This window comes from Equus caballus, chromosome 13, assembly GCF_041296265.1.
Source record: "Equus caballus isolate H_3958 breed thoroughbred chromosome 13, TB-T2T, whole genome shotgun sequence".
NCBI lineage: Eukaryota > Metazoa > Chordata > Mammalia > Perissodactyla > Equidae > Equus > Equus caballus.
In genome coordinates this window covers 10,391,219-10,405,788 of record NC_091696.1, presented here as the reverse complement: position 1 = coordinate 10,405,788, position 14,570 = coordinate 10,391,219, and the positions used below count along the sequence as shown (strand labels likewise).

General features: G+C 58.5%; 1 protein-coding gene across 2 annotated transcripts; it reads left to right on the top strand.

Annotated features, from left to right (window-relative positions):
• The first annotated feature begins 2,671 nt into the window (after positions 1 to 2,671).
• Positions 2,672 to 10,793, top strand: NAT16 (N-acetyltransferase 16 (putative)). Of its 2 annotated transcripts, none has more exons than XM_070230813.1 (2): positions 2,672 to 2,941; positions 6,721 to 10,793. In XM_070230813.1, the coding sequence occupies exon 2, from the start codon at positions 8,685 to 8,687 to the stop codon at positions 9,174 to 9,176; it is 492 nt and encodes a 163-aa protein (XP_070086914.1). In that variant the 5' UTR covers positions 2,672 to 2,941; positions 6,721 to 8,684; the 3' UTR covers positions 9,177 to 10,793. The 2 variants fall into 2 exon arrangements, with proteins under 2 accessions (XP_070086914.1, XP_070086915.1); XM_070230814.1 differs by lacking the exon at positions 2,672 to 2,941 and adding an exon at positions 3,505 to 3,809.
• The last annotated feature ends 3,777 nt before the right edge of the window (positions 10,794 to 14,570 follow it).

Here is a 14,570-nt window from a genome sequence, read left to right as displayed (position 1 = left end):
GATTTCACTGCTCTTGTCCAAGAGCATACGCTCCACAGACAGCTGGAGCCAGCCTGGAAGGTCAAGACTTGACCCGTAGATTAGGGAATTGCCCAGACAGAGAGGTCGCTGGATCAGGGGGAGGGCAGGGGACTCAGTCATGGTCTCACAGCGCCAGAGCGAGAGAGAGAAGAGGGGTCGGACAGGAGAATGCTCAAAACCGAAAATTCTGGAGAAGGAAGTCCTGGTCACCAGAACCCTGGGACGCTGAGGTATGCAGAAGGCCAGGGAAGAAGATCCAAGGTGGTCCGCTGTCGGGGAGGGGTGGGAGAGGAAGAGGGGGCTGGGAGGATGCTGCAGCAGAGGGTGGACCCAACCAGAATGACAGGGATCAGGGGTATGCTGAGGCATACCTGGCCCCGAGAGAAGACCTAGAGTAGGCTCTCCCAAATAAAAGGCCCAAATAAACAGGCCCAGCACGAGGGTCAAAGCCAATACTCAGGACCCCAAGGTACAAGACAGCGTTCACGAAATTCAGAGTGACTAAAGGAAGTCTCCAGCATTAACAGCACTGACATCTGCTTCGTGCTTTATAGTTTGCAAAGTACTTTTATGAGGTACATTTGACCTCTGAAGGGTGAGTGGGCAGTAGGGTCTGAGAACCACATTCTGGGTGGTTCTGTGGCTCGCCTGATGTCACCCACAGTAGTGGTACAGGGTGGCCCTGGAACCCAGGCCTGGGGAGCCAGGTCTCTCACCCCTCTCACCCCTCAACCAGCAGATCACCCTCCCATCCCCCACTGGCCTTGACCTTGGCCGATTTCAAAGCACAGTAGCACAGGGTGCTGGCCCACCTGCCTGCATCCTCAGGGCACTTAAGGATGCTAAAGCCTCTTGCTATCTCACACTGGGAGGGGCAGCCAGGGATGAATCATCCTTCAGTTTCTTACCACCACCGGCTCCTGTGCGTCTGGGGGGTGGGGATGGGAAGTCTGAGGAGGTGATCGGAGAACCAGATGGCTTTCTGTTGGCCCAGTGAGCTGTCTGGAGGCGGGACTTAAGGTGAGTTCTCCTTTCTGAGTGGTTTGGCTGGGAGGGGATTGGAACTTTGGGAAACTTTCCATTCTGATTGGTCTAGGGAGCTGGAAGTGGGTGAATGTTGGAACAACCCAAGGTTTTCCGGTGGCAGAAGGTGAGGCTTCTGGTGAAAGAGGAAGGCTTAGAGTATGATGGCTTCTCCCTTCTGCCGTTAGCGACTTTTTCCTCCAACACTTTTAACTTTTTGAGCTGCTTTCCCACAATTGAGCATATCCTGCATTAAGCACAGCTTTGTGAGATGCGCAGTGGGTTAGCAGTTTCAAAATTCAGAAATGGGGAGAAGTCCTATTACCAAAAAAAAAAAAAAAAAAAAAAGGTTGAGTGACTTGCCAGTTACTTAGTGGCCTCACTGGGCCTAGAATTCACAGATGAATCTCATCCCTTTAACCCTCGGTGTGGCTACGTATGTGGGGGTCCAGGAACGTGATCCTCCATCTTATCATGTTAGCGCAGCCAACGGGATCAGTTTACCAGGTTCCGGAGTTTTCACCTTGGAAACCATAAAAATGGAACATATGAGAGATCAACTTTGGTGGGGAGTGGGGAGCATGGGAGCAGGGCAGCCCCTGGAGTGAAGGCAAGGAGTAGTGGGGGGTCCCATCCTCAGCAGACCATACATTACAGTTACTAAAGGGCTTTCACCTCCATCACTTTCCTGGCTCCTTATAGATGGAACTGCGGGTGGTTTTATGTCACTTTATGAGGGTGGAGGGAACCCCTCAGGAGTGAGGAACGTCGGCCACCAGCTTACCAGAGGCAGGGCCGCGCTGCACCCGCTGGCGACCAGGTCCGTCCTTCGCTCTTCCTCCCTCTCTTTCTCCACCCCCGGGTTAGCACCGGATCCGGAGTCCCGCGTGCGCAGTTCCCCTCGCTTGCGTGTGCTCCAAGGTCCGTGTGCGTGTGCTCAGGTGCACACGGGTGTACCTAGAAGTCTGTCTTTCTGGGTGCTGCCCCGCGGGGGCCTTGCTGCTTGCCGGCCGGCGAAATACAAGCGGCTGAGTGTGAGCTGAGCCGGCCCTGTGCACCCGGGGAGCGAGGCTGCTCTGGGACCCCAAGGAGTGGGGGCCGTCTGACCCGTCCCGGCCTCGCTCCGCTCCTTCTAGCCTCTCTGCTCGTCTCTTGGTGTCTCCTCTCTTCCGGATCTTCACGGGTTTCCACTTTCCTCTGTCAGTTTCTCCGACCGGCTCCCCAAGGCCATCGGCTCCCCCTGGCCCTTCCAGCCACTCTTATTTATCCCGCGGCCAGAGGTGGGAGAAAAGGGATTACGCTGAGGGGGGTGGCCCCTGGAGGAGGGGGACGACGGGGCGGTAGGGACTCCCGGATGCAGCATAGAGGTGCTGGGGGCTTGGGGCGGTAACTCATCCAACAATTACCCCCGCCACCAAAACTCAAGACCCCTCTCCACTCTCAGTCCCGCTCCCCAGAGGGACAAGGGGCGGAGTCTCGTCAAGACTCGAGGCCACCCGGCCGCACGGCCCCGGCAGCTGCTCCCGCCACCGACCCCCGCCCCCGCCAGCCCCCCGCCGGACCCGAGTCCGCTCCGGATCCGTGCCGGGTTTCCTCCGCGTCGCTGGGGTCTCCGCCCCCGGGAGCCGCTGCCGGGCCGAGCCCGAGCTTCGCGGCCGGAGCCGCCCGCCCCGCCCCGCCCCGCCCGCCCCGCAGCCTCTGGGTGCCCGCCCGAGCCCCAGCGCAGACCCTCGTTCGCAGCCGAGCTCTGAGTCCGCACCGGACGGCGCGGCCGGGTCCCGCGCGTCCTCCGAATTTGACCCTCGGGGCTCCGAAGTGACCCCTGTCTCGGGACCATTTGCTGTCTGCGCGGCCTGCCCGCTCCGCTTCTCAGCATCCCGGCCCCGGCTCCGGCGAGGTAGGGGGGCCGCCGGGCCCGGGGGCTGGAGGCTGGCTTGCTCCTCTGCCGCAGAATGGGGGCAGCAGAAGGCCACCGCCCCCCGGGGGAAGGAAGCCGCTGCGCCCCCTACGGCCCAGCCCCTCCCCGTAGGGTGACCCAGATAACGAGACCCAGACTTCGCCTCAGGTGTTCAGATGCGCTTTGCCGTCATCTCTCCCCAACCCCGTCGCCATTTCACTCCCACCTGTCTCCAGAGTCTGGTGCCCAGGGGGGACCTCTGCCAAGTAGACAGCTTCCTTTGGAATCTCCCTCCCGCCTGCTTCCCCAGAAGACCTGGGAAGACCCTCCAGTACTGTCCCCTCCTCCACAGTTGTGGCCTTCTGGGGCACCCCCTTTTCCCGGCTCGTTGGTCCATCTTCCTCAGCCCCTGCCCCACTTCATCTTGTCTCCTCTGCCTCTGTTCTCGAGGTCTCTGTTCTCTCCTAGCCTCTTTTCCGGCTTTCTCCTCCCATTGACCCCTTCCCCCACCACCCGCCCCAGAGAGAAGGGGGTGTGTCGTGCTTTCCATTTACGGTCTCCCTGAGGGGAGGCTGGCAGGGGTTGCCTGCTAGGACTTTTTGGGCATCTGCTGGGCCCTGAGTCACGAGGTGTCATGCCTGTGACTCGGTATCCGCGCCTCCTCCTGCTCCCCTCTCCCATGCTCTCCCGCCTGGCATGTCCCTATTGCCTTTGTCTCCTTTCTGCCTCCATTCCTGTCCTTTTCGCTCTCTTCTTCGAGCGCTTTGTGTAGCTGCCATCTCTTTGTCTCCGCCTCTCCACTCTCCGCTCCCTCTCCTCCCTCTTCCAGTTCCAAGAAGCTGCGACCTCAAGGGCATCAATATTTCAGGTGTGTGGGGTGGTGGAGTGGGGAGGGGGGGCTCCCAGCAGGCCACAGTGATGACTACAATCATCCCTCCCCATGGTAATCAGTCACATTTATGTGATTGAGAGAATGGATACAAGGATGTGGGGATGTGGATGGCAAGGGAAATGCTGCCCCTCTTCCTGGAGCTTGGTGCAGGAGATGCCCAAACTACATCTCCCACAGTGCCCTGGAGGCACAGGGCTGCCTCTGCCTGGACACCTTATAGGAGTCATAGTTCAAGGGGACAGGTTGGAGAGCACTGTGCTGGAGGGTGGGAAAGGGTCAGAGTGTGGAGCAAGGGTTGTGGGGCCAGGGGGCTGCTTTGGCTTGGCCTGGAACCCCCAACCTGCTTTGTTCCCAGCACCCACCTCCCCCAGGGTTTAAGGACCTTGGAACCTTTGTGTCCCCCCAAAAAGGAAAAGGAGTAGAGTGGTGCCTGGGAAGAAAAGATGGAGGATGAATTGGCAAGCTTTCCCTTCCTCCCTGTGACCCTGGGCACTGCCCCGCCCCCCCCACCCCCCCCCCCACCCCCCGCCACCCCCAAAGCAACCTTACTGAGACAGAAAGAAACTTGTTGGAATTAGTCTCCCCACCTTGAAAGCCAGGAAGGGAAACCGGAGCCTAGTATCTTGAACTAGCTGGATGTATTCCAGTCTACAAGTTGCTCACATTCTGCCTCCTTTGGGGGGCAGTGCAGAATTGCTGGAGCTGTCACTGAACTGCCAGCTAGTATTTTCCAGGGACCCATGAACAGCTAGTGAGGTTGCCTGGAATGCATATGGGAGCCACCAGCTAACCTGGGCGCCTCTAGGGCCCATCATCCCCAGAGCTTGGTGCAAGGAGTCTGATCCTTGAGCTTGCTGCTGGCATAGGACCTGCTGACAGTGCAGGAGGACAGGGCGGGGGGCATCTCTGATTCTGAGTGAGCTTAGCCCTTGCCACTTGAGAGCTGTGACTTCTGTCAGACCCAGTAACTCCTATCCTTGCTCTTCAGGCTGGGTTTGGAGATCCAGATACACCAAAAGGAGGTCTCCCCCACTGGGCTGGGAGCCAGGAAAACTTAACTTTTAGCCTGGCTCTGCTCAAGCTGAGTCACCTTAGGCAAGATCTTAACTTCGTGGGCCTCTATTTCCTCACTGTGAAAGGAAGGGGTTGGACCTGTGGTCTCTACTGGCCCTAGCCGGGGCTCTCAGATCCTCAGAGCCTGCACCTCCCCTGCACTCTGATGGTACTGGCCTCTGCTGTCTTACCTCACCTGGGCTTACCTGGGACAGCCTTAGGCATCAGCATCAGACTGAAAAGAAAGAGGGCGGATGGAGCTCTTGTTTTGAAGCTTGTTTGTATAGCAACCACGCCGTGTTTATGTAAGTTATGTTTATGGCATAGAAGCTAAAATCATCCCCAAACCACCTCTGGGGCCCCTGCTGGTCCCATCTCCCAAACGTAGGTGGTGTTCTTGTAAAAAAAAAAAAAAAAGGTCCAACCACGCCAATATCATCCCACACAAAGTAACTGGTATGCGTGTCCCCTGGGATGTTGGTTAATGAGGCTTATTAGATTAATGTTGGTTATGTGAGGGGAGAATTATAATTGGCTGAAAGAGGAGCAGCATTTGATTGGTTCATTTGGTTGGTCTGGAGGAGAGAGGTCCGGAAATGAGTCATCCAGACTTGAGGAGGGGGCTTTCTCTTTGGCCCTCTCTGGGCAGGGAAAAGAGAAGAGACTGAGACCAAAGCGGTGCCAGATCCACAGGGAATGGACCCAAAAAGGAGACTTTGAGGAGTGAGAGGGGCAGGAAAGGCCTGAGTGGGAGATGGGGCAAGGATTACGGGAAGAAATTTGAAAAGAAGGAGAACAGAGGGAGAAGGGGAGCAACTCCTTCTTTGGAGCGGAGGTATATGGGGAGGGGGGCATGGCTGACCTCGGTGGACATCTGGTTTGCTGGAGCTCCAACAGAACCCTTTTCACAATGATCCCCTCGCCCTGGAGTGGAGACCAGTCTCCCTGTGGAGGAGGGAGCAGACTCAAGGAGGAAGGAAAGGGGGGTTTTGATTAGCCTGGGAGGGACAGCTTGAAATTTTCTAATGGAGCTGTTCCTCTGTCCACTCCTTTGGCTTATGTTTAAATATGTGTGTCGGGCCGGCCCCGTGGCTGAGTGGTTAAGTTCATGCGCTCCTCTTCAGTGGCCCAGGGTTTCACCGGTTCAGATCCTGGGCGCGGACATGGCACTTCTCATCAGGCCATGCTGAGGTGGCATCCCACATGCCACAACTAGAGGGACCCACAACTAAAATGTACAACTATGTACTGGGGGGGATTTGGGGGAAAAAAGCAGAAAAAAACCCATGTGTGTTGGGGGGTGGAGGGCACTGGGGCAGCAATATGGAGGTGATCTGGGGTCTATATCCCCCACCCTCTGGGGGATGATAAGGGGCAGGAAACGGGGGGAGTTGAACCCTCTGCTTGCCCCCCCTCCCCCCCGCCCAGTCCTCCTGTAGGGGGAGTGGGGATGATGGAAATTTCTGTCTCCTGTTGTCCTTGAAGAGAAAGGGTGGGGCCCTTGAGGGGGTGGCCCTCCATTATTTACACCCCCAAGGGCTTCTCTCCTTTGAGTGTGTCCCTGGGGGTGACAGGGTATGGAAGAGATTCAGGGCTAGTCTCTGGGGAGCTCAAGATGTCCTGAGTTGGTGGCCATTGAGGAGCATCCCGGTGGGTGAAGCGGGCTAGGGTCGGGAGCTCTGGGAGCTGGATGCTCCCTGTTCCCAGGATCAGTGTGGAGAGCAGAAGAGAAGGGGTGTTTGTGTAGGAAGGGGTTGTGGGGACTGTGGTGTGTTTGGGGCCAGGTGTGGAGACAGGGGGCTCTGACCCTGATGCTGGGTTCCCTTTTCTGCAGGGTGATGAAGCTGGAAGCTGGCTGTGGCCGTAGCCACCTCAGAGGTCCCCAAGCCCGAAGGAGAGGTGCAGCCAGATGCGGAGCCGGGCTCAGAGATCCAGCCACAAGAGGCAGGGGCCAAGTCCAGGTCCGGATGGGGCCTTGAGGCTAAGGGCGAGCCCCTGGGGGCCGAGTCAGGGTCCAGAGCCAAGGCCAAGTCCTTGGGGGGTCAAGGGCAGGTCTGGATCCGGGCCTTAGGCCGAGGCCAAGCCATTGGACTTCGTGGTGGCCACAGAACGGGAGTTTCAGGAGGTGCTGGCCATCTCAGAGGGCATCTACGTGGCGGCTACTACCTTCCCACCCGCTACCACAGCTGGCTCCGGGATCCCAACCGCACCACGGCGCTGGCCAAGCGCAAGAGAGGAGTGGTGAGAGCCCGGGGGGCAGGGGCAGGTGAAAAGCGGTGAAGCCACCTTTGGGTGCATGGATCCTACAAAGGAGAGGCAGCAAGCCTCTCCCCCAGCCCTCGTCAGGTTACTGAGGAAAGAGAGTCGACTTTAGAACCAAAGAGTAGGGCCTGCGGATCCAGGGGCCCAGCCAGGGAGGGTGGGCCGGGAGACGTGTAGAACTTGGAATAGCGGAGGAACCGAAGGGGCTGATGACAGCTTTGATATCCGAAGATTCCTTTGAGGGGTTTCTGGGGACAGGAGCACAAAAAGAGTGGCAGGCAAGAGAGGGTAGGCTGGGGGTGAGAGCAGCTAGAAACGGGCCCAGACCCCTGAGTAGACCGAACTCTCGAACAAAGAGCGCCTGGATGTGGCGAGTAGGACCAGCTCAGAGGCGGGCTGCCGGGCGGAGCTAAGAGCGAGCGGGGCGTGGGAGATACCGGGGGTGTGGCAAGCTCCTGGGGGTGGGGTCAAGGAAAAGGGGCGTGGTGAGCAGCCAGGGATCTGGTGCGCGCGGAGCTGGAGCATCTCAAGAGGTGGAAGAGACTCCGGCGAATGCACTTTCTGACGGCTCTGGAGTCTGAGGCCCAAGTGCTGAGGAGAGCTCCCCGGGCAGGCCCCGGGTCTGGCCTGGCGCCCGGGGTGGTGACGACGGATTGCTCAGCGAGTGGGAAGAGGTGAACCCGAAAAGCCGAGAGCCCTGCCAGGGGCGGAGGCGGGGAGGTGGCCCCCTAAAGGCCTCGGTCAGCAGATCGCGCTGGAGTCATGCATGTGATGGACGTCAGGGAGATGGTGCCGGTGGAGGGGCTGCGCGTGGCGCCCCAGGAGTGCGGCAGGGGCGTGGCCGGGCTGCCCCAGCGCTTCTGCTCACAGCTGGCCAAACGACAGCACCCGGGGGTCAAGGTAGCGCGACTCACCCAGGACGACCGGCTGGGCCCCCGGGAGCTGAAGAACTACCGCCTCATCACCAAGCAGGTGAGAAGGACAAGGGAGCTCGGATGGCTGTCCTTCTGGGCCTCCCAGAGTCCTGCCCCACGCCCAGCAGGTCACCGGCTTTCTTTCTCTGCCGGCACTACCGAGTAGGGGCGCCCTTGAGCCCTGTCCTGGTACTGAGGCCTTTTGCCCAGGGGAAGTCAAACAGCTTCCGCCTCCCAGCGGTCCGGGAGGCTGAAGGGCCCAGCCGTCCAGACTTCCGTGACCCTGTCTCCCCTACATCGATCCTGCCTGCCTTCAGGGACCCAAACATCCTAATCTGAGCCTTGTCCTTCCCCTCCGCCTCCCGCATCCTACCGACTGATCTGCTTCCCTCGCTTCCACTCTCCTTGGAAACTGAGGGGCGCACAACCCTAGCTCCCTGGCTACTCCACACTGATCTCGCCTCTCCTTGGGGATCCAGGTGTTCGCAGGCCTTGCCCCTGGCTCCTCCATGCTGCCCTCTGGGACGCAGGGTTTCCCGTTCCCCACTCCACCCGGCCCCACGTAGTTGGTCTTCCCGAAAGGCCCGGGTGGGAGCCCGTGGGTGTGAATGTGGGTGTGAAGATGCCGAGAAGCGCCGGGCTCGCTAGCCCTCCCGCCGCCTGCCCCGGGGGGCATCCTTTTGGTCTGATTCTACGCGCAGCCGGCGGCGCTGCAGGCCTCCGGCACCTTCTCCCCGCTGCCCACCACCAAGGCCGTGTCGGAGGCGGGCGCCTCCTGTTGCCCTCTGTGCAGCGCGACGTGCTTTCGGGCGGGACCATCATCCTGGACCGGCAGCCCTACCGGCCGAGCGAGAGCAACCTGTGCCTGCTGGCGGCCACAGGCCCGGAGTGGCGCGGGGACAGCCGCGCGCGCCCGCGCGTGCTCACGCTGTGCACGCGCCCCTTCCCCATCCTGCGTGGCGGCGAAGGCACGTGGCGCCACCTCAACACCGATGAGTTCGGCAGCGACGGCGCGCAGGCGCAGAGCCAGCTTCTGTGGCACCTGCTGCGCCAGGCCCGGCGCCTCGCCCGCCTCAACGTCCTGTGCCAGGTCTCCCTAGCACCCTACTTGTGATGACAGCCTGCGGACTTGCGCCAGGCCGGCTTGGGGCTAGAGCTGGTCAAGGGTTATACTGAACGGGACCTGCTGGAGGCCGACATCTGAGGCCTCTCATCGAAGGGGAGAGAGGAAGCGCTTTAGACCCGCCCCCTTTCCCGGGTCCCCAGCAAGCCCCGCCCCTACTGTTTGCAAGCTCCGCCCCCTCCCCCCGCCCTCCGCAGTCGGCTCAGACGCTTACCCTCACCTGGTGCCGGTCCCTCCCTTCTCTTTCCCCTCACCTCTCTGTCTGCCATGTTGCCTCTAGCATCCCCAAACGCCGTCGCCACACCCGGATCTGCACCGCTGGGTTTGGGGGAGCCTCTTGCGGTGCTATTGGCCACCCTTTCCCCTTCCCGGCCAAGGAATGGGTTCCTTCTCAGACTTCAGAGCCTTTCCTGTCCGTCGCCCTGGCCTGGCAGTGGACTCTGCCCTTTCCTGGCTTTTCCTTTCTGCCTCCTCGGCGGGGGGCGGGGCCGGGCGAGAAGCGGGCAGAAGTGTGTGCAACGCCCAGCTCCCAGCCGGGAGCACAGCTGCTCAATAGGTCTTACTTTTCTTCCTCCTGGCCTTTCTCAGGCACTCAGAACGCGCCCCGCTCTCCCCGCCTCCTGCCTCCTCAGCCTCCTGTGGCTCTAGGTCAGTGTCCTCTCTCTCTTTCTCTTTGTCCCCCATCCCCCTCCTCCCTGGAACTCCCGGAGTCTTAGCTCCTCATTGTCGGTTCCTCTGCTCCTCATTCCCCTTACCCAGGACCTCGTCATCACCCGCCCTGTGTGCAATAGGGACCCTGTAAGTGAAATAGACTTATGATGCCCACCCATATCTGGCCAGCTGTTTATGCTCTGGTGACACACCTTTCTGAGCCTGTCCCCTCCGACTGAGATTTCCTCCAACTTTGCGCGATGTTTCCATTTCGCAGGCCCCCAACCAGGGGCCTGACCCAGGTCGGTGAACCAGGGGATTCTGGATGGAGAGTTTGGTGTCGTGGAGGGCAGGTTCCTCAGCGGTGTGAGGGCTCTCTCCCGATTCTGACCAGGCTGCCTTCTAGGGCGGCTGGAACCCCCACGTCCAAGGATTTCTGGTTCCCTCATGCTTTTTGGGCTTTGTCAGTCTTCTGTTTAAATGCAAGTAGTAACAGCTGCATCTGCACAGCGCTGCCTCCTGTACTGGATCCCCACGTCTACCACAGAGGGAGGAAACAGAGACTCAGAAGGATCAAAGTGACTTCCAAGTCACTCGCAGAGGCCTGGAGCCTGGCAGAGACTAGAACCCAGCGGCCCCGAGCCCAGAGCATGCCTCAGAACTTCATTCTGTGTGACGCTGGTAGCTTGAACTTGTTGGCCAATCGACACTTGCTGGGGATTCACTGACAACGAGCACATGCTTCGCTGGGCATGGAATGCAAGATGTGGGCAGATGAGGGTGCCAGGAGGTGGAAGAAGGTGGGCACAGAGGCCCCAAGCTGCTTCGCCACTGTCCCCGGTTCCCGCTTCACTGCTGTGCTGCTCTGCCTTGACTGTGTCTTGACCCCGGCCATACTGCCACCCTCCCTGTCACTTCAACTATGGCTGTATTGCAATAAAACAGACCTTTAGCCCACCCTCTGTGTCTGTTTCACTTCTTCTCTGGGGGGAGGGGTGAGACGCATTATCCTCCCCCCTTCCCCAGCAGCCTGTATTAGAGAGGATCTCTAAGCCCCGTGGCAATGGGGCTAATGACTTCCTGGAGGGGAGCAGGGGAGGGCTGTTGGCCGTTGCGCGCCCCCGCCCCCGCCCCCACCCCAGCCAAGCGGCAGAAAGAAGAGGTTGCTCGGAACCGAGGCGGGTAGCAACGCGGCTCCTTGACTGGCCCCAGCCTCGTTTTCCCCTCGACCCGGGAGCCGGCAGCTATCCAAATTCTATGGGCTCTTCTCCCAAGTTCCCCTAGGCATCCAGGACCAGCCTCCCTCAGTCCCGGGATCCAGGTGTCTAACTCCCAGCTCTCGACTCTCGTGGCCAGCGCACTCGCTTCCCCCATTCCTGGGGGGCACAGCGCAGAGAGGGAGGAGGTGGAAGCGGCCTGGGCACCGCCCCCCGGGAGCCGAGCTTCGGAGCGGCGGAGACTGCGATCCCGAAAAGTAACACGCGGGGGCGCCAGGACGTGTGCGGACGCGGGCGAGGCAGCGCAAGGTGGTTTCCGTGTGAGTGTGTCCATGGGCGTCTTTGTGTGTCTGCGTTTCTGTACATGTGTGTACGAGTCAAGGGGTGTCTGGGTGGGATGAATTCGGGACAACGAGCCTGGTGTACCCCAGAATCGGGTACTCCCAAGTATCTTTTCGATGAGGACGATGTTTGATATGTTACTATGTACGTGTGGACGGGGAGGCAGGCACTACTTGTACATATCGTCGAGTGTGCAACGCATAGGCTGTGAGTCCCTCATCCGCGTCTTGAATTTTTGAAGTCACATTCCTTCAGGATTTTTACTCCCTCCCACCATCCTGTGTAAAAGGAATGAGGGCTCTCAACGTGACTCTCCATTACCCTGGTCACATCTTCAGCATGGGTCTGCGTGACCCTGATAGACTAGATGTGACATTGTGTTTGTGTAAGTGGGTGCGTCTCAGAACATCAGTGTAACTCTGAATGATAGTGTGTTGTGTGTGTGTGACAGGAGGATGCTGGAGAAGGCTGGTTTTGGGCTATGGAAGTACACAATTTCTTTACTCTTGCTAGTTTGTGGGTACCACCTTCAAGGTGTGTGTGTGTGTGTTTTCCTTTCTGGGTCTCTCCAGTAGCTGTCTCTCTTTGTGTCTCTCCTCATCTCTGTCTCTCTCTCTCTCTCCCTGTCTTGGTGACTCATCTCTGCGGCTTTGCCCTCCCCCGGATTGCTGGGTCTCCCTTCCCCCACTCAGGGATGGGTGGGGGTATGAGGGAATGGGACCCTGGGACTGAAAATCAGGGTGAGCGCTCCCTTCCTAGTACTCATTATTCCCAGGCCCACCAGTGGCCCCCAGCCCTCTCCCAGTCCCCTTCCGAGGGCTCCCCACCCTACTGAGCTGGGGTGGGCAGGAGATAGGGCAATAATGCATTCTAATGGGGCCATTTTCAGGGGGGCTTTCAGCATCTTCTTTCAGTTCAAAGTGGAGACCCCTGCCCCTCTCATAAAGTGTCCCCCTCCTTGTCTGTCCCCCATCGCTGACGCAATGAAAGGCTGCAGAGGTGAGTCACCGGTCGGGGGGGAGGGGAGGAAAAGGGGGGATGGTGAGCTGCAGGGGCTCCAAGCCCCTGCCCTCTTTTTTTCTCCTAAACCTCCTCGGGGAAAAGACCCAGTGCTCTGCCCCCCTCCCCTGGTTTCCCAAATCTCAGCTTAGATCACTACTCTGCTGGAACCCACCTCCTCCTGCCATCCTCCTGGAGAGTATGGGAGATTCAGAAACAAAGACAAAGAGAGATGGATTTATACAAACAACTCAGAGCAAACACCAGGCATCCCCTCCAGCTCCCCCGCTCAGCTCTGCCTTTTCCAGCTCTGTCTCTCCATTTCTCTTTCTTTCCTGCCATCTCCCTTCTCTCCCCAGTCCCAGGAACCTGTCCCCAGTCCAGCTGTTTTCCAGAAGCCCCTAGAGGCAGCAGGGTATAAGGGGCACAGCATATCTCCGAGAGGTGGGATGTGTGTGAATGAGATGCCCCAGGTAGGGAACTGGGATGGAGAGAGGCAAAAACAGACCCAGAGATTCAGAGACTATGCAGACAAGAGAGGTCAAGATCCAGACTGGGGAATCACCAAGCCCGTTGCCCTTGGAACCCGGCCTCCACCTTGCTGCCCCCTCCCCTACTCCATGATATTGAGACTCTTGGGATGTCACTTTCTGAGAAGCTCCCTTGGGCTTCTGGGCTAGAGCAGAGGAAGGAAGGGGTGGGGAGCTGGGGAAGAATGGAGAAATGGGGGAACTCTCTGAAAACAAGGGCAAAGACCCAAACTTGGGGGCTGCGGATGAGTGACTTGGATCTTGAGGCTTTAGGGCACAGAAATCTAAAGAAAAAGGTGGATGTGGGGGAGGGGCAGGAAAGATCAAAGTACACAGAAGTCCACATAATCTCTAACATATACCAACAGGCATGGAAGGACCCACAAAGACATACACACACACACACATTATTGTCACGCCAAGCTGGGCACATTTTTCAGACACCAGCAGATGCCTGGACTGGATGTGCTCCCAACCGACCAGGTATACAGGCACTCAGGAGGGATCAGAACACACACACTCACTCACACACAGACACCTGGAAATAGGCAAAAACACAGCCACACAGAGTGGAAGAGAAGATTACATATTTAAATTGGAACACTCCCGTGCCCATCCACTCTCAATCTGATTAAATAAACAGTCTTCTCAATTCCTTTTCTTTTTCTTTCCCCCATATGTATCATTAATCTCTGTACACACACAAACACACATGCACATGCATGTACATGCACACACAGGTGCGTGTGCACACACACAAGCCCACAGGAACACAAACAGTTTTTCTATGTGTCTATCTTCCCTCATCTCACACTTGGTCTCTTAGCCCCATCAGCCGCTCAGCCTGCCCTCCCTCTCCGCTGCCTTCTCTCTTGGACGGCTTCCCCTCCCCCTCTCCAGATGTCTGAGCCATCTCTCTCTGATTCATCCTCCTCAGGAAGGTAACGTGACCCCCTCCTCATTCCACTGCTCTTGGTAACCCGACTGGGAAGATGCAGGGGAGATGGGGAGGGGGAGGAAGAGAAATGAAGGGAGCCCACATGGCCAGGAGAAGGTCTAGATAGTTGGGGGGGGCGGGTGGTGAGGCACTGCTGAGGGGTCTGCTGCCCTGTCTTTTCCTTCCCTTCTTTGGCATCTCCAGTCCCCTTGGTTCTCAGTTTTTTATCTTTCTCCTTTAGCCTGTTCCTTCTACCTGTTCCAGATTCCTTCCTTCTTTCCTCCCTCTCCTGCCCCCAGCTCTTCTCTCTTGCCTCTCTCCACTCCTCCCCACCTCTTTCCCCGCAGAGCTGATGGGCTTTCTTCTGGGAAAGTCGAGCCACTGATGGAACCGAGAAGCCACTGCTGGCTGTAGAGGGAAAGCACGTGAGTCTGTGTGTGTGTGTGTGTGTGTGTGAGAGAGAGAGAGAGAGAGAGAGAGAGAGAGAGAGAAGAGAGATGGGGGAGAATGAGGGTCAGTGCTAGGAAGAGATGAGGAGGGGGTTGAGCACTGGCTCTGAACGAGTCTCTGAGCCCCTGACAATCAGCCCTGATCCCGGTTTCCAGAGCCTTAGGGTGCGGGTGCCCTGCGTGTGCCCACGGGCACCTCTGTGTCCGCAGTTCTTGTGTGTCTGGCGTGTGTCATTGTCACTCCCCCCTTTCCCTGCCCA